Source organism: Salmo salar, chromosome 04 (genome assembly GCF_965601325.2).
Source record: "Salmo salar chromosome 04, fSalSal1, whole genome shotgun sequence".
In the NCBI taxonomy this organism is placed as follows: domain Eukaryota; kingdom Metazoa; phylum Chordata; class Actinopteri; order Salmoniformes; family Salmonidae; genus Salmo; species Salmo salar.
The window spans coordinates 45,301,666-45,327,347 of NC_138294.1; the positions used below are offsets into that span (position 1 = coordinate 45,301,666).

The window sequence follows — 25,682 nt, forward strand, 5'->3', positions numbered from 1 at the left end:
TAAAAACCAGAAAAATAACATTTACATAAGTCTTCAGACCCTTCACTCAGTACTTTGTTGAAGCATATTTGGCAGTGATTACAGCCTTGACTCTTCTTGGGTAGGACGCTACAAGCTTGGCACACATGTATTTGGGGAGTTTTTCTCATTCTTCTCTGCAAATCCTCTCAAGCTCTGTCAGGTTGGATGGGGAGCGTCGCTGCACAGCTATTTTCAGATCTCTCCAGAGATGTCAGATCAGGTTCAAGTCCGGGCTCTGGCTGGGCTACTCAAGGACATTGAGACACGTCCCGAAGCCACTCCTGCGTTGTCTTGGCTGTGCGCTTAGGGTCGTTGTCCTGTTGGAAGGTGAACTTTCTCCCCAGTCTGAGGTCCTGGGAGCTCTGGAGCAGGTTTTCATCAAAGATCTCTCTGTACTTTCCTTCGTTCATCTGCCACTCGATCCTGACTAGTCTCTCAGTCCCTGCCGCTGAAAAACATTCCCACAGCATGATGCTGCCACCACCATGCATCACCATAGGGATGGTGCCAGACTTCCTCTAGACGTGACACTTAGAATTCAGGCCCAAGAGTTCAATCCTGGTTTCAACAGACCAGAGAATCTTGTTTCTCATGGTCTGAGAGTCATTTAGGTGTCTTTTGGCAAACTTCAAGCGGCCTGTCATGTGCCTTTTACTGAGGAGTGGCTTCCGTCTGGCCACTATCATAAAGGCCTGATTGGTGGAGTGCTGCAGAGATGGTTGTCCTTCTGGAAGGTTCTCCGATCTCCACAGAGGAACTCTGGAGCTCTGTCAGGGTGACCATTGGGTTCTTGGTTTCCTCCCTGACCATGACCCTTCTCCCCCGATTGCTCAGGTTGGCCGGGCAGCCAGCTCTAGGAAGAGTCTTGGTGGTTCCAAACTTCTTCCATTTAAGAATGATGGAGGCCACCGTGTTCTTGAGGACCTTCAATGCTGCAGAAATGTTTTTGTACCCTTCCCCAGATCTGTGCCGCAACATAATCCTGTCTCGGAGCACTACGGACAATTCCTTCAACCTCATGGCTTGGTTTTTGCTCTGACATGCACTGTCAACTGTGGGACCTTATATAGACAGGTGTATGCCTTTCCAAATCATGTCCAATCAATTTAATTTACCACAGGTGGACTCCAATCAAGTTGAAGAAACATCTCAAGGATGATCAATGGAAACAAGATGCACCTGAGCTCAGTTTCGAGTCTCACAGCAAAGGTTCTGAAAACGTACGGAAATAAGGTATTTCTGGGTTTTTTGGTCTGTAATTATGAGGTATTGTGTGTAGATTGATGAGGGAAAAATGTGCTTAATCAATTTTAGAGTAAGGCTGTAATGCAACAAAATGTGGAAAAAGTCAAGGGGTCTGAATACTTTCCGAATGCACTGTACATTGTGTAATTTACTGATGATCCCAACTAAACTCCATAGGGCTATCTTATAGAAGGCCACAGTATGAGTCATAATACCCATAGAACCTAGCGGTCAAACAAGGAAATGGTTCCAATCATTTTTCCACCATGCGTTTTTCCTATAGGGGATTTTAGAAACACTTAAAATAAGGGCTGTGTTTCGTGTAGGCTTACACTGGCGTGACGTTTTGATAACCACGTACATCTCTGTAAATAGACGGAACTCTGGTGAAATCAACAGTTTCGTCGTCATTATCCTTGGCACTGGCACCATAATGTAAAAATACATATAGTAAAATGAATCAGAGTTGGTGATGGTTGATCGACGAAATGGCTTCAGGTCAGTCGGTGTTGAGCGACTGGGAAAAGGCTGCAGAGACAAGCGGGAAGTACAGGAACTTCTGTTATGAGTGTGGGGACGCACTGCCTCTACCTAAGCTGGAGGACGCAGCCTTCTGTTCCGAACGTGCGGAATGGAAGAGGAAAGATAAAAAGGCGTTGAAGAGAGTGAGGAAAGAAGAGTTTAAAATTGAGGACAATTGCGATTATAAAGGGAGATGGGGTGTCGAAGAAGACTGTACAGAGTAAGAAGTACGCGAGACCGACTTATGGAAGTGAACGAGGACGATTTTAATGGAGGTAGAAGGTGTGGCGAAGAGCTCAGAGTCCGAGCCTTGTATTGATGGACATGATAAAGAGGAGTAGGAGGAGTGACGTTTTGGGAGAAAATGGATCCTTGGCTTTTGGCGGATCCATTTATGGTTTCAGGGTGGATGAGTAAGGAGTTGGGTGCAGTTGAGTCAGTGAGGGTAACTCGTAGAGGCCTTGTGATATTTGTTTGTGTTTCCTCTGACCAGAGGGATCGGGCGCTCTGTGTCACGCGACTTGGCTCAAGAGCTGTTTCTTGCTTTGCTCTTAGGAACAGGGCGCCATTGAAAGGAGTGATTTCTTGGGTAGCATGAAGTGTGCAGATGGGTGTTACAGGTGCCATGTTTGTGGTTATGTTGCAGCAGTGTGTAACGGAGATTCCAAGATTTGGGAAGTGTGCATGAGGGCATGGGACAGAGCAGTGTGTGTGTGTGTCAACTGTAGGGGTGCCCATGTTGATAGGAATCGGAAGTGTCCGGTGTAAGAGAGGCAGGTTGAGTTGGCAAGAGTCAGAGTAGTACAGAAGGTGTCGTATGCTGAGGCGGTGAGGAAAGTAGAGGAGGATGGGTCAAGGATGAGGGATCCTGAGCGTAATGCTCCTTTAGTACATTATTGGGCTAGGGAATCAGCGGAGGATGGGGAATGTCACTTATTCATTTTTCTATTCAGATTTCAATCTTCTAAAAAAAATCTAAAATTCACACAAAAAAGGTGTGGTGATTGTTCGACATTCTCCTCTCGTACAGAATCTACAATTGTCATTGTCATGGCGTGCTTGGTTAAATAGCTATTGACAAGAGAAACCCAATACATCCAACATAAAACAAAAATTTACCTTGGTGCCTATAACCGAACCATATACAGTTGAAGTCTGGAGTTTACATACACTTAGGTTGGCGTCATTAAAACACATTTTTCAACCACTCCACAAATTTCTTGTTAACAAACTATAGTTTTGGCAAGTTGGTTAGGACATCTCCTTTGTGCATGACACAAGTAATTTTTCCAACAATTGTTTACAGACAGATTATTTTACTTATCATTTACTGTATCACAATTCCAGTGGGTCAGAAGTTTACATGCACCAAGTTGACTGTGCCACTAAACAGCTTGAAAATTCCAGAAAATGATGTCATGGCTTTAGATAGGCTAATTGACATCATTTGAGTCAATTGGAGGTGTACCTGTGGATGTTTTTCAAGGCCTACCTTCAAACTCAGTGCCTCTTTGCTTGACATCATGGGAAAATCTAAAGAAATCAGCCAAGACCTCAGAAAAAAAATTGTAGACCTCCACAAGTCTGGTTCATCCTTGGGAGTAATTTCCAAACACCTGAAGGTACCACGTTCATCTGTACAAACAATAGTGCGCAAGTATAAACACCATGGGACCACGCAGCCGTCATACTGCTCAGGAAGGAGACGCGTTCTGTCTCCTAGAGATGAACGTACTTTGGTGCGAATGGTCCAAATCAATCCCAGAACAACAGCAAACGACCTTGTGAAAATGCTGGAGGAAACAGGTACAAAAGTATCTATATCCACAGTAAAACAAGTACTATATCGACATAACCTTAAAGGCCGCTCAGCAAGGAAGAAGATACTGCTCCAAAACAGCCATAGAAAAGCCAGACGATGGTTTGCAACTGCACATGGGGACAAAGATTGTACTTTTTGGAGAAATGTCCTCTGGTCTGATGAAACAAAAACAGAACTGTTTGGCCATAATGACCATTTATGTTTGGAGGAAAAAGGGGGAGGCTTACAAGCCGAAGAACACCATCCCAACCATGAAGCACGGGGGTGGCAGCATCATGTTGTGGGGGTGCTTTGCTGCAGGAGGGACTGGTGCACTTCACAAAGTAGATGGCATCATGAGGATAGAAAATTATGTGGATATATTGAGCAACATCTCAAGACATCAGTCAGGAAGTTAAAGCTTGGTTGCAAATGGGTCTTCCAAATGGACAATGACCCCAAGCATACTTCCAAAGTTGTGGCAAAATGGCTTAAGGACAACAAAGTCAATGTATTGAAGTGGCCATCACAAAGCCCTGACTCCAATCCTATAGAAAATTTGTAGGCAGAACTGAAAAAGTGTGTGCGAGCAAGGAGGCCTACAAACCTGACTCAGTTACACCAGCTCTGTCAGGACGAATGGGCCAAAATTCACCCAACTTATTGTGGGAAGCTTGTGGAAGGCTACCCAAAACGTTTCACCCAAGTTAAACAATTTATAGGCAATGCTACTAAATACTAATTGAGTGTATGTAAACTTCTGACCCACTGGGAATGTGATGAAAGAAATAAAAGCTGAAATAATTCGTTCTCTCTGCTATTATTCTGACATTTCACATTCTTAAAATAAAGTGGTGATCCTAACTGACCTAAAACAGGGATTTTTTACTAGGATTAAATGTCAGGAATTGTGAAAACTGAGTTTAAATGTATTTGGCTAAGGTGTATGTAAACTTCCGACTTCAACTGTAGATTACCACAGTATAATAACCATAAAACCTAGCGGTCAAACAAGTAAATGATTCCAGGCCTACAAGAAATACAGCCCTTATTTTAAGTGTTTCTACAATTCCCTATGGGAAAAATGAATGGTGAAAAAACTATTGGAACCATTTCCCTATTATGACACCTCCACTGTGGGACTCTATACCTATGTAAACAATACTTTCCTGTGGATATTTTGTCTCAAATTTCGAGGAGCTGAAGAACAAACCTCTCAGACAACCAGTACAGTTAGTTTAAATGTAATTTTATTCAACATTCTGGCATATAAGGAACATTTACACGATTTTGCAGGTATTCATTTCAGGCTGTATATCCAATTAACTGTGTATTAGAGCCTAACTAATCAGAGTTTTGAAATTTGGCGTGCCATAGTCAATTAGATAACCACAAACGTTTTAGTTGCCCGATATTATGACCTCTGCACTCCTTTTAGAGGCTTTCCTTTCGAAATATAAGGTCTCTAGAAGTTATACTATCTTTGTGAAGGTCCTAAGAAATGTGATTGATTGCTTGCTAATAATGTCATAGACCAGACACTTCTGCCAATGCGCAATCAGGGGACAAATGGGGCTTTCAGGACAACTGGGAACCAGAAAAACAATGAGGTCAAATCGTGACGTCAGTGATATTCAAGAACGGAGAAGTCAGAGCTCTACTGCCGCATTCACGTCATGTCGGGAAATCCTAAATACGACCTTCCTATTGGGAAAAATGCATGTGAAGGCCCCTCCAAATTTTAATTCCAACTATGAAACTTGGTTATAATCTCTGGTCCCACTGATGTAGCGCGGTTTATCTGTACTCCCGCAAAATCCCTATAAAATCTAATTCGATAGCCACCCACAGGGTATAGGCTACCGATCCCTGTCCATGGTTCTGAATTTTACACGGCTGCCTATCGATGGGCTATCAGATTATGTGGCGCTAGTGCATGGAGTAGCCTACATCTTTGCTTCAATGGATACATGTTCATTTTTTGTGTGCTCGTCATTTTCTCACAAGCCTAACATTTATGTTTCAAGAAGCTATAGGCCTACGGTGTCGCAATGCTGCTATTTAGAATGCTGTGTGGCGGTAATAATGTATTCACTTGTTCAGTAATTAAAGTGGGACAAATTGCACGTTGTAAAATGAAATTTCCATGCAACAGCATACTAATCAGTAACTAATATATATATATTGTTTAAGCCTATAGCCTACCTTAGCGGTCCTCGCGCTCTATCGCAGGTTGGATAGAAAGTGTGTGTTGCCTAAAACCCGTCTTGATGCCAAATAATATAATCAGTCTACAATCAACACAATTGATTGTTTCATTATACAGACAATGCAGTCTAGCCTATCTATAGCTATATCCAGTATTTAGCTGGTAGCCTATTTATATGACACATTTGAACTTGGGACTCCACGCTGTCGGCTATCCGTCTCATCACTCGTAGACTTACCAGTGTTCACAGAAGGGGGGTCGATCTCTGTCACTATTCTCGAGGGGAGGAAGAGGAGCAAAGCCACTGTCATTGTGGGGCCCGGGACTGGGAGGCTGCTAGTACTCGTTTCCACCTGCCATGGTGTTTCGTTCGTCGAAGGAGGTAGTAGCTTTGCTGATGTGATTTGGCACAAGATTGATCCGATTCTTTCGGCGTTTTTGTGCACCACTTGGTCTTGCCTTTTGTTTCTCCATCTTGAACAACGCACTCACTCTCCATCCCACCCCTGATTCACCTAACTTTTTTGAACTTGATAGCCAATTAGGTGAGGAAGCTGAAGAGGGTTGCCGCCGGCGCCTCTGAGAAATATTGTCTGTCTGACTCGTCTACTGCCATGTAGATTGGACAACAAACACTTCGCTTGCTACACGTGGAAATCATAAAGGAAAGTTACAAATGTTTTTGATGTAGGCTAGGTGTGAGATGACAGGCGTTCGCATTATGGCCGTGGTGAAAAAAGTACCCAAATGTCATACTTGAGTAAAACGAACGATACCTTAATAGAAAATGACTCAAGTAAAAGCGAAAGTCACCCAGAAAAATCCAACTTGAGTAAAAGTATTATAACGACCCTGGGTTTATAAGCGCGGGTATCGATTCTACCGTTTGAGCACGCTTTTGCGGAACAGTCGATAGCGCGCTGGACTTCGGGCTAGAAGGTCGAGGGTTCGAGGCCTGCTCCCTGCTGTTTCATTATAGTATAGTATAGTATTTGGTTTTAAATATACTTACGTATCGAAAGTAAATCTAATTGCTAAAATATACCTACGTATCAAAAGTAAAAGTATAAATAATTTCAAATTCCTTCTATTAAGCAAACTCATAGCCAGGGACACGCTCCAACTCTCAGACATAATTACCAAAGAAGCATGTGTTTAGTGAGTCCGCCAGATCAGAGGCAGAAGGGATGACCAGGGATGTTCTCTCGATAAGTGTTAGACCATTTTTCTGTCTTGCTAAACATTCAACATGTAACAAGTACTTTTGGGTGTCAGGGAAAATGTATGGCCTAAAAAGTACATACTTTTCTTTAGGAATGTAGTGAAGTAAAAGTTGTTAAAAATAGAAATAGTAAATTAAAGTATAGATACCCCCCCCCCCAAAAAAAACACCTTAAGTCGTACTTTAGAGTATTTTTACTTTACACCACTGCATTTAGGGGAATGCAGGGTTTCTGCTACACCAGTGTCTAGACTCCGATCTTTCCCACAGGCTGAACTCTGACGTCACACACCAATGAAAATGGCCGCGGTTTCGTCTGTCAATAGTGAGAATGGTTCTTGCGTTCCTTCCAAGCCGTTCCTCTTAAGTAAACAAGTATTACCTCCGATCACAATGCCGAGCAACGTGGTACAGGTTGATCCCCTAGTTTACGACTTGGAATTCCGAGTTGGATGACCGTTCAAAACGTTTTTCCCCACTCAGGGCTTTTTTTTACCAGTTCCTAGTTGTCTTGAACTCATTGAAATCAGATGTCGGAGATTTCCAAGTTCTCAGTTGTCTTGAACAATGCAGAAGTTAGTTTGATGAGGAGGATGCTACACCTGAAAACCTTTGGGGGGTGGGAGAAGATTGCGGCGTTAAACCGACTCCTGAAAACATGTCATTTTAAACAAGTCCTAATCTGATTTTTGAAGTGCTATTTTGGGGCGGCAGGTAGCCCAGTGGTTAGAGCGTTGGGCCAGTAACCGGAAGATTGCTGGATCGAAGCCCCGAGTTTAAAAATGTACAAATCTGTCGTTCTGCCCCTGAACAAGGCAGTTTAACCCACTGTTCCCCGTCATTATAAGTAAGAATTTGTTCTTATCTGACTTGCCTAGTTAAAAAAAGCTGAAAACCATCATCCTTGTAGTCTTTTCAAATAGGCTACAACCAGCAGATGGTGCAATTGGTTAAAGCAATATGTTGTGCTGTGATGGAGTGATGCTACCAGAAAGACACTGCTGATGTCTGCCAGATTTCATGACGCCTGATACGTAAAATACCTATCAGCTAACCACATATTATAGAAATCTGTCGGTCGATCGCCTCTGCCAAGTCTTCAGCAACCAGATGGTCCGGTTTTCGGGGCAAATATTAAGAGTGCCTGTAACATACTTTTACAAGGCGACATTCCATCTTAACTCCTCCACATTTACTCGATTTGTTTCTTCTCGTCAAGACCAGTATGTCGGGGATCTAGTTTCAGTCGATGACGCGGTACGCAACCATTGGTTGATGCACGCAACCATTGGTTGATGCACGCAACCATTGGTTGATGCACGCAACGTCTGATTAGGGTAACGCGAGCAATCACTTCAGTATATGGGAAACAACAGCTCTTTAATATCAGTTTTACGTCAACGCAGGTACAGGAATGGTTTACAGTAGACTTTAAGCCTACTGGACAAGTGTCCATTGTTTGTATTTAAATGGTATCATCATTGTTTTTTTAAATCGTTTTTCGGGGGGCTTAAACCTATCCATATAATTTTACTAATCTGATGAGACTAAATGAGACAAATTGCAGTTATGGATAAAGACATTTTGTGAGAAAAAAAAAAACTTAATTTACAAGCCAAAGTGTTTGACCACCAGAGAGTGCTATTCACTTGAATTTGAAACTTGGAAGTGGGGCATTGTGTAAACTAGATATTGGCATCTCTGAAGACAACTGTAGACTTATCTTTTTCTATATGTTAGTGTTTCGTTGGTTAGTTTGGTTTTGAGAAAGCGATAGAGGTATTGTATGGGATTAAGGGGACAAATATGGTCTGAAGAGGACTAGAATTTAACGGGGGGAGGAGCTATGTATTCAGGGAAGGTGGAGTGCTAGAGCTTTTAAAAAATAAGAAAAGAGGAGATAGTTTGCAGAGGAGAAATGTGATAAGTAAAAGCAAAATGTGCAATTGGATTATTATTTTATTTTTTATTTTTTAAATAGCAATAAAATTGCACAATCGAGGCAGTAGAAACATGGTTTTCGACCAGCAGCTGGTTTTGATCTCTCTATTTCTGTTCAACAGGATGCTGTTACCTCTTTTACAGCTAGCTTGGCTGAGCTCTGTTTCCTGACTCTTCCCCCCCCACCACCAAGATAATTATTGTGTGTGTGTGTCTTACAGAGGGGGAGATAGAGTGAGAGACAGTTCATGGAATGCTGTGATGTCATCAGCTCAGTCCCACACAAAGGCAAGGAGGAGGACACACAAGCACACTCACTCTCCCGAGTAGTTACTCTGCCGTGGAGCGTCTGCACCCCACTGTGAGTACATCCTCCTTAAACAACACATCCTTTCTCGCACACGTTCTGCTGAATTCTCTATTACTGGCTCACTCGCTTCTCTTCTTTTTGTATTTTTTTCCCCCCACCAAGTGTTGAGTTTAAACCAATCTGTTTTCCAGCAGTGACAGTCCTCCAAATGTTGATTGTGCTGTTTCCATTGTTAATATGACCACCATGCCTAGTGAAGTCCTTTCAGCCCCTCTGCTAGAGCAGCGTTCTACTCATGCTGTCCTGGGATGTGACCTTGTAGTTTGGTTACAGCCAAACAACGACCATGTTAAAATGGAGCAGCCATCTCATGGGAGTTTGGAAGAAAGAGAGGAAAAAAAGGAAGGGCGGTTGGAAAGGGATGTGGGGGTGGGTTACTGACGGCAGAAAAAATGCCCCATTCCTTTGGAATCTCCTCCCATCCAGGGCCAGACAGTCGCTCTCAGAGCCCTGACTATGGCTTGGGTGAGGAAACCAGGGTTTGAACTCTATCATTCGTCTGAAGAAGGGAAAGGAGATTGCTGTGATTTACTATGCATTGAAAAAGAAGGCAATGAGCAGTTACATCTTAAGAGGAGAAGAGACAAAGGGGGGAAAAGTAAGAAAATAAATCAAAAGACAAGGAAGGACAAGTGGCTAGGAGCACTTAACAGCAGCATGATTAGCATACAGCAGGGAGCGCCAATCATCTACAGTGCTGACAGAGGTTGTGATGTGTAATTTTCCCTGATGCAGATTCACCCAGCCATGGCTGCCTGATGAGTACTGAGGACGACTGACGAGGGAGGAGGGAGTGTCAGTGTAGAGGACGTCAGAGGAAGCTGTCTACAGCTTGTGTATGTGACAGAGGAGCCTCGATCTTCTTCTTCTCCTCATGAAGCTTGTTTAGAAACCAACACGTCTTCAGGAAACTGTCGACCCAAGGAGTCAGGACAGTACCCATCCACGCCCTGCTAGACTGGGCAACCTGCTGGAACAGCCCTTACCGCCTTACCCCTCCACCTCCAGCCCGCCGCCACCACCATGCTGCAGCAGATACTAAAGGACATGTACATCGATCCTGATGTGCTGGAGGCCCTGAACGAGGACCAGAAGAAGACCTTGTTCCTGAAGATGAGACAGGAGCAGGTGCGGCGTTGGAAGGAAAGTGAGGAGAAAGAAGACCATAGACCAAAGCCGAGTACAGGTACTACCTTCATTCCTCCCTACCTCTTCTGCTGCCTCTCCTGCTACATCTTCACACACAGGGTCTGTGTGACAGGAGGCTGTGTAACTTTTTTCGCCAAAAAAGTATCGTTATCTGCTTATGAAATAAGTCTACAAACACGTTTCATTGAAACCTGCCCATCTGGTCTTTCTAAAGGCAGATACATCGGGCAAGTCTCCGATATGTTGGTGTGTTTTTGTAGTTGTTGCTGTGGATTAACTAATAGGGAGCTGCCGTGTGAAGTTGAGCTGCAAGCATGTGGCTTACCTCTGAGAAACATCCTGTGATGTGCTTAAGGCTACTGCCAATGTATTCAGTATCAGTCATTTCTGTTGTTGGCAGGCCCTCTGTATGTGGGTCTGTGTCTGCCTGCGAGTAGGTTATGCACTTTGTTTCAATGAGATGGCATTATCTGTTTATATTATGAGTGTCAGCAGGGCTAAGAGGGTAGGTAATGGCTGAAAAGACTACTTGTCTTTTGTTAAATCACTACCCGCAGTTTCTCACCAGTGGTACCATTTACCATCACAATAGGAACACTGGAGGGTATGTGGAAGTAGCCCGGCCTCATGTAGCATCACTGGGGTGAGAGAAATAGGTCTTCAACTCAGGTTTCTAGTATTTGTATTCATAATGGATTGCCATTAGCTGCTGCCAACGCAGCAGCTACTCTTCCTGGGGTCCAGCAATATTAAGGCAGTTATATATTTGAAAAACATTACAATACATCCATAACAGATTTCACAACATATTAAGTGTGTGCCCCCAGGCCTCAACTCTAATAGCACTTATCTATAACACAAAATCCATGTGTACGTGTGTGTATAGTGCGCATGTTATCGTGTGTTTGTATGCATGTGTCTATGTTTGTGATGCTTCACAGTCCCCGCTGTTCCATACGGTGTATTTTTATCTGTTTTTTAAATCAAATTTTACTGCTGGCATGAGTTACTTGATCTGGGATTGAGCCATGACTACATGGAACTCTATGTAGTACTGTGAGCATCCCATAGTCTGTTCTGGACTTGGGGATTTTGAAGAGACCTCTGGTGGTATGTCTTCTGGGGCATGCATGGGTGTCCGAGGTGTGTGCCAGTAGTTCAATTAGACAGCCCGGTGCATTTAACATGTCAATACCTCACACATATCCAAGTAGTGATGAAGTCAATCTCTCCTCCACTTTGAGCCAGGAGAGATTGACATGCATATCATTAATGTTAGCTCTCTGTGTATATCCAAGGGCCAGCCGTGCTGCCCTGTTCTGAGCCAATTGCAATTTTCCTAAGTCTTTTTTTTTGTGGCACCTGACCACACGACTGAACAGTAGTCAAGGTGAGACAAAACTAGAGCCTGTAGGACCTTGGATATACACAGAGTCTTGATAGTGCTGTTAATAATGCAGCGCTTAATTAATTACAGACAGACTTCTCCCCATCCTAGCTACTATTGTATCAATATGTTTTGACCATGACCATTTACAATCCAGGGTTACTCCAAGCAGTTTAGTTCCCTCAACTTGCTTAATTTCCACATTGTTCATTACAAGATTTAGTTAAGGTTCAGGGTTTAGTGAATGATTTGTCCCAAATACAATGCTTTTAGTTGTTCAAATATTTAGGATTAATTTATTCCTTGCCACCAATTCTGAAGCTAACTGCAGCTCTTTGTTAAGTGTTGCTGTCATTTCAGTCGCTGTGGTAGCTGACGTGTACAGTGTTGAGTCATCCGCATACATGAACACACTGGCTTTACTCAAAGCCAGAGGCATGTCGTTAGTAAAGATTGAAAAAAGTAAGGGGCCTAGACAGCTGCCTTGGGGAATTCCTGATTCCACCTGGATTTTGTTGGAGAGGCTTCCATTAAAGAACACCGTCTGTGTTCTGTTAGACAGGTAACTTTATCCACAATATAGCAGGGGGTGGAAAGCCATAACACATACATTTTTCCAGCAACAGACTATGATCTATAATGTCAAAAGCTGCAGTGAAGTCTAGCAAAACAGCCCCCACAATCTTTTTATCATCAATTTCTTTCAGGTAGTGCTTGTTGAATGTCCTTCCCTATAAGCATGCTGAAAGTCTGTTGTCAATTTGTTTACTGAAAAATAGCATTGTATCTGGTCAAACACAATTTTTCCTGAAAGTTTACTAAGGGTTGATAACAGGCTGATTGGTCGGCTATTTGAGCCAGTTAAGGTTGTTTTACTATTCTTAGGTAGGGGAATAACTTTTGCTTCCCTCCAGGCCTGAGGGCACACACTTTTTAGTAGGCTTAAATTGAAGATATGGCAAATAGGAGTCGCAATATCATACACTATTATCCTCAGTAATTTTCCATTCAGTCCCCGGTGTCTTGTCATTGTTGATAAACAATAGTTTTTTTCACCTCTTCCATACTTACTTTATGGAAATCAAAATTACAATCTTGTCTTTCATAATCTGGTCAGATATACTTGGATGTGTAGTGTCAGCGTTTGTTGCTGGCATGTCATGCCTAAGTTTGCTAATCTTGCCAATTAAAAAATCATTCAAGTAGTTGGCATTATCAGTGGGTTTTGTGATGAATGAGCCATCGGATTCAATAATTGATGGAGCGGAATTTGCCTTTTCCCAAAATGTAATTTAAGGTGCTCCAAAGATTTTTGCTATTATTCTTTATGTCATTTATCTTTGTTTCATAGTGTAGTTTCTTCTTTTTTAAATTCAGTTTAGTCTCATGATTTCTCAATTAGCCAGACCTATTTGACATCGCTTTTGCCTCATCCATCTCAACCATAAAATTTTACAATTCCTTATCAATCAACAGGGATTTTACTTTTTTTACAGTCATTTTCTTAATGGGTGCATTCTTATTAGTAACTGCGATAAGCAATTTCATAAATTTGTGAAGTGCAGTGTCTGGTTGCTCGTCATTACACACCACGGACCAACAAATATTTTTCACATCGCTACAACACTTTTAATCACTACAATCACTACAACACTTTAATACACAATATTCGGTTCAGCCTGTGGAACTTTGGTTTTCCTAGCTGTGGCTACTATATTGTGATCACTACATTCGATGGATTTGGATACTGCTTTCAAACTAATTTCTGCAGCATTAGTAAATATATGATCAATACATGTTGATGATTTCATTCCTGTACCGTTTGTAACTACATTGGCTGGTTGATTGATAACCTGAACCAGGTTGCAGGCATTAGTTACAGCTTGAAGCTTTCTCTTGAGTGGTTAGCCTGATGAAAGCCAGTCAATATTTAAATCACCCAGAAAGTATACCTCTCTATTGAAACCACATACATTATCAAGCATTTCACACATGTTATCCAGATACTGACTGTTAGCACTTGATGGTCTATAGCAGCTTCCCACCAGAATGGGCTTTAGGTGAGGCAGATGAACCTGTATCCGTATTACTTCAACAGTATGTAACATGAGATCCTATCTAAGCTTTACAGGAATGTGGTTCTGAATATTAACAGCCACACCTCCACCTTTGGCATTTCTGTCTTTATTGTAGATCTTATAACCATGTATTCCTACCACTGTATCATCAAAGGTATTACCTAAGTGAGTTTCAGAGATAGTCAGAATATGAATGTCATCTGTTACTAGTAAATTATGGATTTCATGAACCATGTTTCCTAAGATACGTATGTTAACGTGGGCTATTTTTAACATTTTTCTGGGATGCTTTATTGTTTTCATTGCATTACTGGGAAGCTTAGCAGAGGTAGACATGCTCAGGTTATTTTTATAAGTGCAGGCTGAGCTGCACACAGTGGACTTCCTACTAGGGCACACCACCTCAGTGCTAACAGTATAACACTAGTTCATAGGCATATGATTACTGCATACAATACCTGTGGGATGAGCAGAGGCATTCAGGGAAGTAAGAGGGACATATATTAGGTTACTTACATTGTGACTTCCAACGCCCCTAGGATAATGTTCATTTTTCTGAAGCATGATGACATCTCAGCGAACCAATGGTAGGGATTAAATGAGCTGGACTTGGGTAATTGATAAGTCATTGTCTCAATGCAGCCTTATAGAGCTGTGAAAGGATCCAGGAACCCAAATGATTTGTGTGGATCCCATCCTCCTTATAATACAAGCTTTGTTTCCAGAAGGTATCAAAATTGTCAATAAATGATACACCCACGGAGCTGCAATAGTCTCGTAGCCAGTTATGGAGAGCTAAAAGTCTGCTGAACCGTTCAATGCCACGATTTAGAGAGGGTAGGGTGTTTGTTGGTGTCAAGTAGAGACCCAATCAGTTCTTTACAATCCATCTTCAGCCGTTCTGAGCTGCCCTTCATAATGTCATTTGACCCCACATGAACCATGACAGTATCAGCCCCCGGTGACTGACACACAGCCTCGGGAAGCAACCTGGTGATATCCTGAACTTTGACCCCACATGAACTATGACAGTATCAGCCTCTGGTGACTGATTCACAGCCTCGGGAATCAACCTGGTGATATCCTGAACTTTGGCCCCAGGAAAACACAAAGTCTTTGCCCCAGGTACAGATATATGCATCACCATTGAACTCCCTATCACAATAGCCAGAATGATCCGGTCTCTGCCATGTCTCGAAGCAGATTGCGAGACCAGAGCCACAGAACTCACCTGAGAAGAGGGCTGCTGAGACACCGGCCACAACAGCCAAAGGGAAATGGCTCTGATCCAGAGAGCATGGCCCAGCGGAGGGGGGCTGCAGTGGTCCAGGCTTCGCCCAGGCAGTTGATTGACTAGGACAGGGAGAGGTAGCTGGAGGGACATCCACAGCCATGGACGGAACCCCCCCAAGCCCCCGGCAGAAGACAGCTGTTACAGGGGCTCAAAGCGATTTGAGAGTCTTAAGTCCGGACGCAGGGGGAAAAAGGCGAACGATTCCTCTCCTTCTTTCTGGTTCCGACACCCATCCATTTACGCTCACCTGGAGTCGAACAATGAGCAGCCATTTTCTGGTTCAAGCTAGTAGAGGGGTGCAGTGGCGGAAATGTCTCATAGTCCGGGAAGGTCCAAATTAGGATCCTGTTGGATGTCTTGATAGGAAGCATTTAAAGATGCCAATAGTCTCACAGAATCCTTATTCAGTTCAAGACGCTTGGTCAAATGTTTAATTTCTTCATGAAGAGTAGTAATCCTTTTTTTTAGCTGCATCAAGTTCAATAGATTGTTCATGAATGAAGGTATCCATCGGACCTTTCTAGTCACTTCCAATAACTATGTCTGAAAGAGTAGGCCTGGTGCCAAATCAGGATGTGACATTGCTATCTCATTTGAGGAAATTACATACTTACAGCTGACTCGCCCTTAATTGATTGAATTGTTGGTTCACTAATCAATCGTTTTTTTAAAGGGGCATTATCAGTGAACCCAGCCCGTCTGAGCGTAAGCTGTCCACCCACTAGACACACACGCAACAAACAGTTGAAACAGGCGTAATGCCGAATCTGATGCACTCAAGCAGAATAGGTCTGGCTGCTTTTCCTCGTGTGTGTGTGTGTGTGTGTGTGTGTGTGTGTGTGTGTGTGGTGTGTGTGTGTGTGTGTGTGTGTGTGTGTGTGTGTGTGTGTGTGTGTGTGTGTGTGTGTGTGTGTGTGTGTGTGTGTGTGTGTGTGTGTGTGTGTGTGTGTGTGTGTGTACAATGCCCTCATTTAGATATTCTTGTTCCCGGTGAAGCACTAGTGTGTGCGAAGGAGAGGCAGGCTGATGTCTGGAATGTTTGTGTGCGAGTGTTGGAAAAACAGATAACAGATTAAAATAGGAACACGCGATAGAAAGATAGTGGCAGTTTCACAGAGTCTATTTTGTACCCCTATGTTAGAGAGGGAATCATGTTTTCTTGTGTAGATAGCTCATTACATGCATAGCTACAAATAGAAAGAGGCAGGCCGTAATTCTATCCTGAAACTGGTTTGGTGTACTGCAGAATCTTGCCCGTCTGCATTTTCTTTCTGTAGGTAGGTAGCCAGTCCCTGTATGAGAAATCTGTGTCGTAATAACTCAGTTCACAATGTACTTTCCCTTGGCATTCCACCGAGAGAATCTGAGATCACAAGACAACACCCCCAGAGCTTCTACTTGAGAAGTTTGGTCGAGAGAGATTTGTAACAGTGGATGAAAACGAGTCTCTGTGATGGCTGGCTGTAGGTCACTGTAGCACATGTCAGTTTGTGCATTGATTCTGCCTGATGTGTGCGTCAGGTCAGGAGGAAGTCTTTTCTTGGCTGCAGTTGACCACAATGCACTGATTATCAACCGACAATGTCAGACAGGGAGGGCGGGAGAACAGAGGCCTCTATCTGCTAACGACCAGGGCAGCTGTTCCTACAAGTCAATGGCCCCCCGATACACACTGCAGTGTTACACACACACACACTCCTCGATACACACTGCGGTGTTACACACACACACACTCCCCGATACACACTGCGGTGTTACACACACACACACTCCCCGATACACACTGTGGTGTTACACTCCCCGATACACGCTGTGGCATTACACACACACACTCCCCGATACACACTGCGGTGTTACACACACACACACTCCCCGATACACACTGTGGTGTTACACTCCCCGATACACGCTGTGGTGTTACACACACACACTCCCCGATACACACTGCGGTGTTACACACACACACACTCCCCGATACACACTGTGGTGTTACACTCCCCGATACACGCTGTGGTGTTACACACACACACACACACACACACACACACACACACACACACTCCCCGATACACGCTGCGGTGTTACACACACACACTGCCCGATACACGCTGCGGTGTTACACACACACACACACACTCCCCGATACACGCTGCGGTGTTACACACACACACTGCCCGATACACGCTGCGGTGTTACACACACACACACACACTCCCCGATACACGCTGCGGTGTTACACACACACACACACACTGCCCGATACACGCTGCGGTGTTACACACACACTGCCCGATACACGCTGCGGTGTTACACACACACTGCCCGATACACGCTGCGGTGTTACACACACACTCCCTGATACACACTGCGGTGTTACACACACACATTCTCCGATACACACTGCGGTGTTACACACACACTCCCCGATACAGACTGCGGTGTTCACACACACACACACACACACACACACTCCCCGATACACACTGCGGTGTTACACACACACACACACACACACACACCGATACACACTGCGGTGTTACACACACACACACACACACACACACACCGATACACACTGCGGTGTTACACACACACACACACACACACTCCCCGATACACACTGCGGTGTTACACACACACACAAACACACTCCCCGATACACACACACACACACCACACACACACACACACACACACACACACACACACACACACACACTCCCCGATACACACTGCAGTTTTACACACACACACACACACAAACACACTCCCCGATACACACTGCAGTGTTACACACACACTCCCCGATACACAATGCAGTTTTACACACACACACACACACACACACACACACAAACACACTCCCCGATACACACTGCAGTTTTACACCACACACACACACACACACACACAAACACACTCCCCGATACACACTGCAGTTTTCACACACACACACACACACACACACACACACACAAACACACTTCCCGATACACATTGCAGTGTTACACACACGCACACTCCCCAATACACACTGTGGTGTTACACACACACACACCCTGATACACACTGCAGTGTTACACACACACACTCCCTGATACACACTGTGGTGTTACACACACACACCCTGATACACACTGCAGTGTTACACCACACACACACACTCCCTGATACACATTCCTTCCAAATATTAGCTGTGAACCCAGCAGGAAGCATGCAGAACAAGCATTGTGGAGATCAAAAGGACAAGAATATGGCAAAAATAAAAAAGGTTTTGTGTTTTTCATCTGTTCAGTTATATTTACCATTTAGTTTGGCGTGTATATACTGTAGTTAATGTGTTGTTGAATGTTTGTAATTATATTTATGTAGCGTGTATGTGTACATCTGTATAATATGTAGCATGTAGGCTATATGACTAGTGCTGTTATGACAGTTTTTCCGTACATTGTATGTGTTCCTGTGTGTGGTTAGGTCCGTTTTTGGTTTGTGTCTGAGCTTTGAGCACAGAACGTGGCAGACTGGTGACGTTTCCTAGTGGCAGATGATAGACTGCAGTGCAGGGCGGGGCGTCTTATTGCCACAGTAACTAGGCCCGCGTGATCCTTGAACGCGCCACAGATTTCAGGGATATAGTACGTACTAAATCAGAAATGGCACTGTTTGCGTCACAATCTGTAGGGGAACATGACTTAGGCCCCGGGTTTATGAGGGTCTCAGAACAGAGGGGGTGTGATGTGAGTCAAGGTGTGAAGGAGTATTGGGACAGGGTTCCAAGAGTCCAGAGCACAAGTTTGACATGTGTTTGTTGTCTGTAGCTAGTGTCTTGCGTTTTGAGACAATTGTCTGTATGCCTACAGTGTGTTTGCCTAGCTAGTATGTTTTGACTTGCCCGGGCTGAGTTCAGGGCATGTCATCGTGGTTTGCCCCAGTGGAATTCCCTGCATTTGCCACAGGACAGGCTGGCAGAACCAGTTCACTGGTAATCGGCTCTGGAGGGGTGCCTCCCCTTCTTTTCAACCAAAACCCTCATGATTAAGAAAGCCTCATTGAGGACATTCCAGTTTGTCGTTTTGTAGCAATCACAATACATACAGAAAACAACATCATAATAGAAAAGGATATTTACAAGGCAAGTAGGCTGGATAGCTGCCTCTACTGAACCTGTGTGTGTGTGTGCTGATTTTTTTTCTTCCACGAAGGAACATTTCTCAGCCTTAACCCAATGTAACCACGTCATAGTATTCAATGATTTTGGTGTCTTTTCTCTTGTTTTTCCCCCATCTGCTCTACTGCTGTCCATATATGGAACCCATCAATGTCTGTCTGTTTACCACAGAAACATAAACATGACAAACCTTGGTTTTCCTCATTTGGCAAGAATGTCTCGTTCTCTGTTATGTCCAATAATATAACTCCAGTATGTTTCGTGTCCCCTGTAGCCAACCGTAAGAATGTGAGCTGGTTGCTGGGCAGGGACGGTGATGTGTCGGTCATGGTGATTGGAGAGGTGGACGAGCTGAAGACCTCTAAACTCATCTGTTCTGGGCCTGTGGAGAGGAAAGCACCTCCAAGCCTGCACAATAGCACACGGTACGGACACGTCAGCAATGCCAGCAGTGATGTTTACCTGCAGTTCTGTGGAGTTGTAATAGTCCATATCAAATTGAGTAGGAGGTTGGTTTTGGGGGTTTGCCATTTTCTATCATTCCTGTTTTGATTATCCTGTCTGGTCCGTCTGTAGCCACCAGACAACTCCCCCGAAGAGCAACCTGGTAAACAGACCCGTCTCAGAATCTGTCAGAACTGGGAGAGAGAGCCTGCTTCCCAAAACACAGCCAGGGATACAGCTCAATTTAAAGGTGAGAGTTTGTGTGTATGTGAGAGAGACCTTCCTGTTGCTGTCATTAATCTCGGACACAGCTGAGGGCCAATGAGACGAGGGAGAGTCATTGCTCAGCAGCCAAATAAATCACCCCTTCTATCTCTCCCTCTCCTGACTGTTCCCTTACTCCATCCCTCCCTCTTCCACTCCCCATTGTTACCTCCAACACTCGCAAAACACTTTCAGTATGATATGTTGGATAAAGGAATAAAGACAGACGCCAATGTCAACTTCAATTGCCTTGTTCATGCATTGTACAAATCCCTACACGCGGAGTCCGGGGAACAGTCCGGCTAGTCGATTACCTATCAACTAGACTCCGTAACATTATCCCTTTCAATAGAAAGTGCAACCATAACGGCATAACATTAAGTTCCTAAGTCATGCCATAACAATTGAAAAAGCTTGATATTTCTTTTTACTTCAGTTGTCATCTTCCTTTTTTTTCTTATAAACAGAGGACAAGTTAACACTGTCTCTTGCTTACAGAGTAAGCCTGTCCGGTGGCTTGCACAGCCGACCCACCCGTGAGTAAGTATGGGCTCTGACAGGGGTAGGATTAGGGCCACGAGCTGGAGAGCTTGGTGGGGTAGAAGCCTCACCTTCAGTTGGCTCATGTCTCAATTCTGCGCCCCTTACCCTTAGGCCTGGACTGTGATCCAGCTCATCTAGGTGAGTGTATGGCGTGTTCTGGTTTGTCTGCTCTGCTACGCGCAGATCCACCCGATTGCGACAATAGAGGGAGCCACCAACATCCACCAGGTAAGAACGTGGTGCAACTCTCTGCAGGCACGTGTCCAGCCTCCAAAGTCCTGTGTGGTCTCCCGGCAGCGGTTTCATCCTTATCGTTTCACCCACCTCCAGCTCTGGTAGGTCTCGAGCAGTCCGGTCGTAGAAGCACTTAGCGAGCTGCTTTCTGTGACGCAGTTTGTCCGTGACGCCAACCATGACGCAGGGCTCAAGTAGCTTGTTAGATATGGAGATGGTAGTCTTCAGACGTCTGGACAGGAGGCGTTGTGCTGGGCTGCTGTCCATGTTTTCGGTGGGTGTGTTCCTCCACTGTAAGATTGCTTTCCATGGGTCGTTGCTGTCGCGCGCGGCCCTGCTTAACAGGTTTTTGCAATCTTGACAGCTGACTCTGCCTTGCCATTTGCTTCTGGGTGTCTTGGAGAGGAGGTCACGTGGTCAAACTCCCATTCTGAGGCGAAACGCTTGAACTGTGCAGTGAATTGTGGGCCATTGTCCGTGATTACCTTGTCAGGCTGACCTCGCCTTGCAAACTGCGCCTTGCAAACTGCGCCTTGCACCGCTTTATGACGGTCTCTGCAGACACGTCAGGGAGCAGTTCAATTTCCCAAAAGTCAGAGTAGTGATCAACAATGAGAAGATAGTCCTTTTGTCTGTGGCTGAATAAGTCCATGCTGACGATTTGCCATGGCCCTTGTGGGCAGTTCGTGTGACATGGTTTCCTTTTGCTGTTCATGAGCATACTCGTTGCATGTGGTACATTTGCTGACAAAGTCTTTAATTTCTGCTTGCATGTTTGGCCAGTATAATGTTTCATGAGCCTGGCGGTAGCATGGAGTGTATGCGGGTAAGCATCTCTGGACGTAGTGATTTGGGAATAATGATCTTCTGACCTCTGAACAAGACGCCATTTTGCACGCTGATCTCATCTCGAAAGGTCCAGTATTCTCTCACTGTGAAAGGTGTCTCCTCTTTCAGGTATGCCAACCTGCGAGAGCCATGGACTTCAGTGACTGTAGGTGTTCATCCTTGTCAGTGTGTGGCCTGATCTGGGCTAGGCGGTGATCTGTGATGTTTAAGTAGTCTGCCTGATTGATCTGTTGAACATCTTGTTGTTCCTGCTGTAGCGAACAGATGGCCTGTCGCTGATGGGCAGTGCCTCTGCCTGTACATTGTGCTGTTGCCCTGCTCAGTGTGTCGCTGATGTACATCTCTGGTCCTGGCTTGTAAATGACCTTCAGGCTGTAGTTTTGCAGAGTTAGGAGCATGCTTTGAAGCCTCTTGGGCGCATTGAGGAGAGGTTTACTGAATATGGCAATGAGTGGTTTGTGGTCAGTTTCAGCAGTGACCAGCTCTCGACCATATAAGTAGTGATGGAATCGCTGGCAGGAGAAGACGATGCTGAGGCACTCTTTCTCAATTTGTGCATAGTTTTGTTCGGTGGGGGTGAGCGTTCTCGAGGCAAATGCAACTGGCTGGCCTTCCTGCATAAGGCAGCATCCAAGTCCCCTTTGGCTGGAGTCGCTCTGGATTGTGACAGGCTTCGTGACGTCGTAGTAGCGCAACACTGACATGGATGAAGCCAGAGATTTCATCTCCTGCACTGCGGCCTCGTGCTTGGGTAGCCAGTGCCATGGTGTGTCTTTGTCCAGCAACCGGCGCAGAGGCTCACAGACTGCTGATCGGTGTGGCATGAACTTTGCAAGATAGTTTGCAAAACCGATGAGACGCTGTACTCCTTTTGCATCAGACGGGTTTGGCATGTCGAGGATCGCTCGGACCTTGTCTGGGTCCGGCTTCAGGCCTTTTGCCGAGAGAATGTGGCCATGGAAGTGGACGTCTTTCACCTTGAACTGCAGCTTCTTCAGGCCAAGACGAAGCTTAACTGATCAACAGCGCTCCGTCAGTGGCAGGAGCTTCACATCGTGGTCGCGTTCTGTTTCTTTGTCTGTGTCACCACAGCCTACCATCAGGACATCATCGGCGATGGGTTCCATGCCCTTGAGCCCAGCCAGTAACTCGTGCTGCTTGCATTGGTATACCTCAGGCGCCACTGAGACACCAAACGGGAGCTTGAGCCAGCGTTTCCGACCCAGGGGGTCCAGAAGGTAGTCATGAAGCTGCTTTCTTTGTCCAGCTTGCATTGAAGGAATGCATCTCGGGCATTCATCAAGGTGAAAATCCTGGCCTTGGGAAGCTTGTAGAGGACATCCTCTAGTGTCGGCATGATGTAGTGGGATCGTTTCAGTGCTTGGTTCAGATGCTTTGGGTCGATGCAGACCCTCAGCTTCTCTGTTTTTTTCACTATGACCATATTGCTGATCCAGTCAGTTGGTTCGGTCACAGATGTCATGTGGCCATCGGCCTCATACTTGTCCAGCTGGGCCTTCACAGCCACTTTCATTGCAATGGGCACATTGCGAGGAGCACACTGGACTGGAGTGATGCCTCTCATCCACTTCAAAGTGTACCTCCCCAGGCACTGATTCAACGGGCATGTTGAATACATCATCATATCTGCTGAGTAGTTGTTCTTTGGACAGGGTTCCATGCTGGACATGATCCACAACGTGCAGGTCATTTGGTACAGTGAACTGCATCAGTCCCAGGCGTTCGCATGGACAGCTTGTGTTTGCGTCCCCGAATAACACATTCGGTCTCAAAGGTGCCCATAGAGCTCATTAGCTCTCCTGAGTACAGCTTTAGTCTAGTATCGCTGGGCAATAGATGTGTGTCAGGTGCCAGATTGATTTTGTCTTTGTAGCTCATTACATTGCATGTAGCACCGGAATCCAGTTGACATTGTTGTTGCTTGTTGTGTAATCGTAGTGTCACAAACCATTTCTTCCCTCTTGAGTGTACAGCCCCAATGGATTCATGCATGTAAATGTCACTTTCACTGTTCAGCTCTGAACATTGAGTGACATCATCAACACAGTGAATGTTGCACTCACTCACCCTTCTTTTGCTTTTGAGACACACTTCTGCAAAGTGATTATTAGTTCCACAAGCTCTGCATGGTTTTCCATAGGCAGGGCAGTGCTCTTTGCCACGTGTGTGTGCGTATTCCCACAGTATTTACATGCTATTGGGCTCTCTGTGTTCACCGTTCGTGGTGAATTACTCTGCCTCGATTGGTTTTGTCTGAATGTCTGCCTAGCAACAGCGTGAACAGTATCAACGTCGGAGCGTGGGGTTTCGATTTCCATTGCTCTCATGTCAGTGACTTCAGCAGTGCGGCACATTTCGATGGCAGTTACTAATGTTAAGCCTCTCGCTCTCAGTAGATGCCGGTGCGTATCCTCATTTGCAATTCCCAGTACTATTTTTGTCACGAATCAATTCATCTTTCAATCCCCCGTATTCACAAGTGGCGGATTTTTCTCTCAAACGGGTTACAAAGTTGTGTACTGACTCACCCTCTTCCTGTTTGCAGCTTCCAAAAACGAACCGCTCGTAAATGACGTTTCTGGCGGGTTTGAAGTAATTCTCCAAAGCATCCAATATAGCCTTTGCATCACACTGTTGTCGTGCTGTGAGGGTGAGATTGTGCCGGTAGATGTGCCTGCATTCGCTGCCCATTAAACTCCTCAGAGTTGCCTCTTGTACCTCGTTGGGTTTCTCATGTAAACCGGTCGCCAGCGCATAGTCCTCGAATTCATCCCTGAAATTGTCCCAATTAGTATTCCAGTCCCCTGTGAGAACCATGGGATATGGTGACGGAATGTTCGCTGCCATAGCGATGGAATAGGAGATTTGTTTGCCTTCAGTCATAGAGGTAGGTAGTGATGCTAGCTAGCCAGCTAACAACGAGTTGATCAGTGTTGTGACTAGGAGTAGGAAACGGCGTGTGTTCGCATATGGAACGTAACTGTACCTATACTGTTTTTAGCTACAAAAATAACATACGTGTGGTTTTCGAGCCACTTCTGATACCCTGTTTCAGTATGATATGTTGGATAGAGGAATAAAGACAGACGCCAATGTCAACTTCAATAGCCTTGTTCATGCATTGTACAAATCCCTACACGCGGAGTCCGGGGAACAGTCCGGCTTGTCGATTACCTATCAACTAGACTCCGTAACAAACACCTCTCTCCCTTGATCTCAACCACATCCTATCCATCCCTCTCTTCCCTCCTTACATCTTGTCTTCCACTTTGTTTTGTACAGTTCCTGTCATTCCTCTCCTCCCTATTGCATTTGTGTTTCCCTCTGTCTGGGAGTCAGTGGAGGCTGCTGAGGGGAGGACGGCTCATAATAACAGCCGGAACGGGGCAAATGGAATGGCATCACACACCTGGAAACCAGGTGTTTGACGTATTTAATTCCATTCCAGTGATTCCGCTCCAGCCATTACCACGAGCCCATCCTCCCCAATTAAGGTGCCACCAACCTCCTGTGCTGTCCTTAGTGTGTAAATGTGCCACCCCTGTGCGTTTGCGTAAATCTATATGTAAATTAAGTATTTTAATTGTGAAGGAGGGGGAGTGATTTTTTTTTGTGGAGGGGGGTTATTATGTGTTGTAGTAAACCCTGCATATTTGGTTTGACCCTAGATATTTGAACCAAACCATGAAATTGAGAAGTGTGTTTGTGTCACATGTATTGTGTGTGTGTGGTGGGGGAGGATACCTCCGTTTTCACGCTACGTTAAAAAGAGGGACAAGATTTTCCGCGTTGTCATGGCAACCCTTTTGCACATAGCGAGCGCAGGCCAGGGTGGATACTCCCGTCTTGCCTGTCGAGCATACCAGTGCCCATCCCAGGCACCCACGGGCTGGTACCGCAAACATCACGTCGGAAATTTT

General features: G+C 45.0%; 1 protein-coding gene across 1 annotated transcript in view; it reads left to right on the plus strand.

Moving 5' to 3' along the window:
* Positions 1 to 9,149: 9,149 nt before the first annotated feature.
* LOC106603020 (uncharacterized) overlaps positions 9,150 to 25,682 on the plus strand; it is a 38,939-nt gene continuing 22,406 nt past the window's right edge. Inside the window, exons 1-4 of the mRNA XM_045716905.2 lie at positions 9,150 to 9,322; positions 10,067 to 10,517; positions 19,682 to 19,832; positions 19,984 to 20,101. Coding sequence (XP_045572861.2) covers positions 10,355 to 10,517; positions 19,682 to 19,832; positions 19,984 to 20,101 — 432 coding nt within the window. The 5' untranslated portion in view covers positions 9,150 to 9,322; positions 10,067 to 10,354. The remainder of the gene's footprint in view (positions 9,323 to 10,066; positions 10,518 to 19,681; positions 19,833 to 19,983; positions 20,102 to 25,682) is intronic.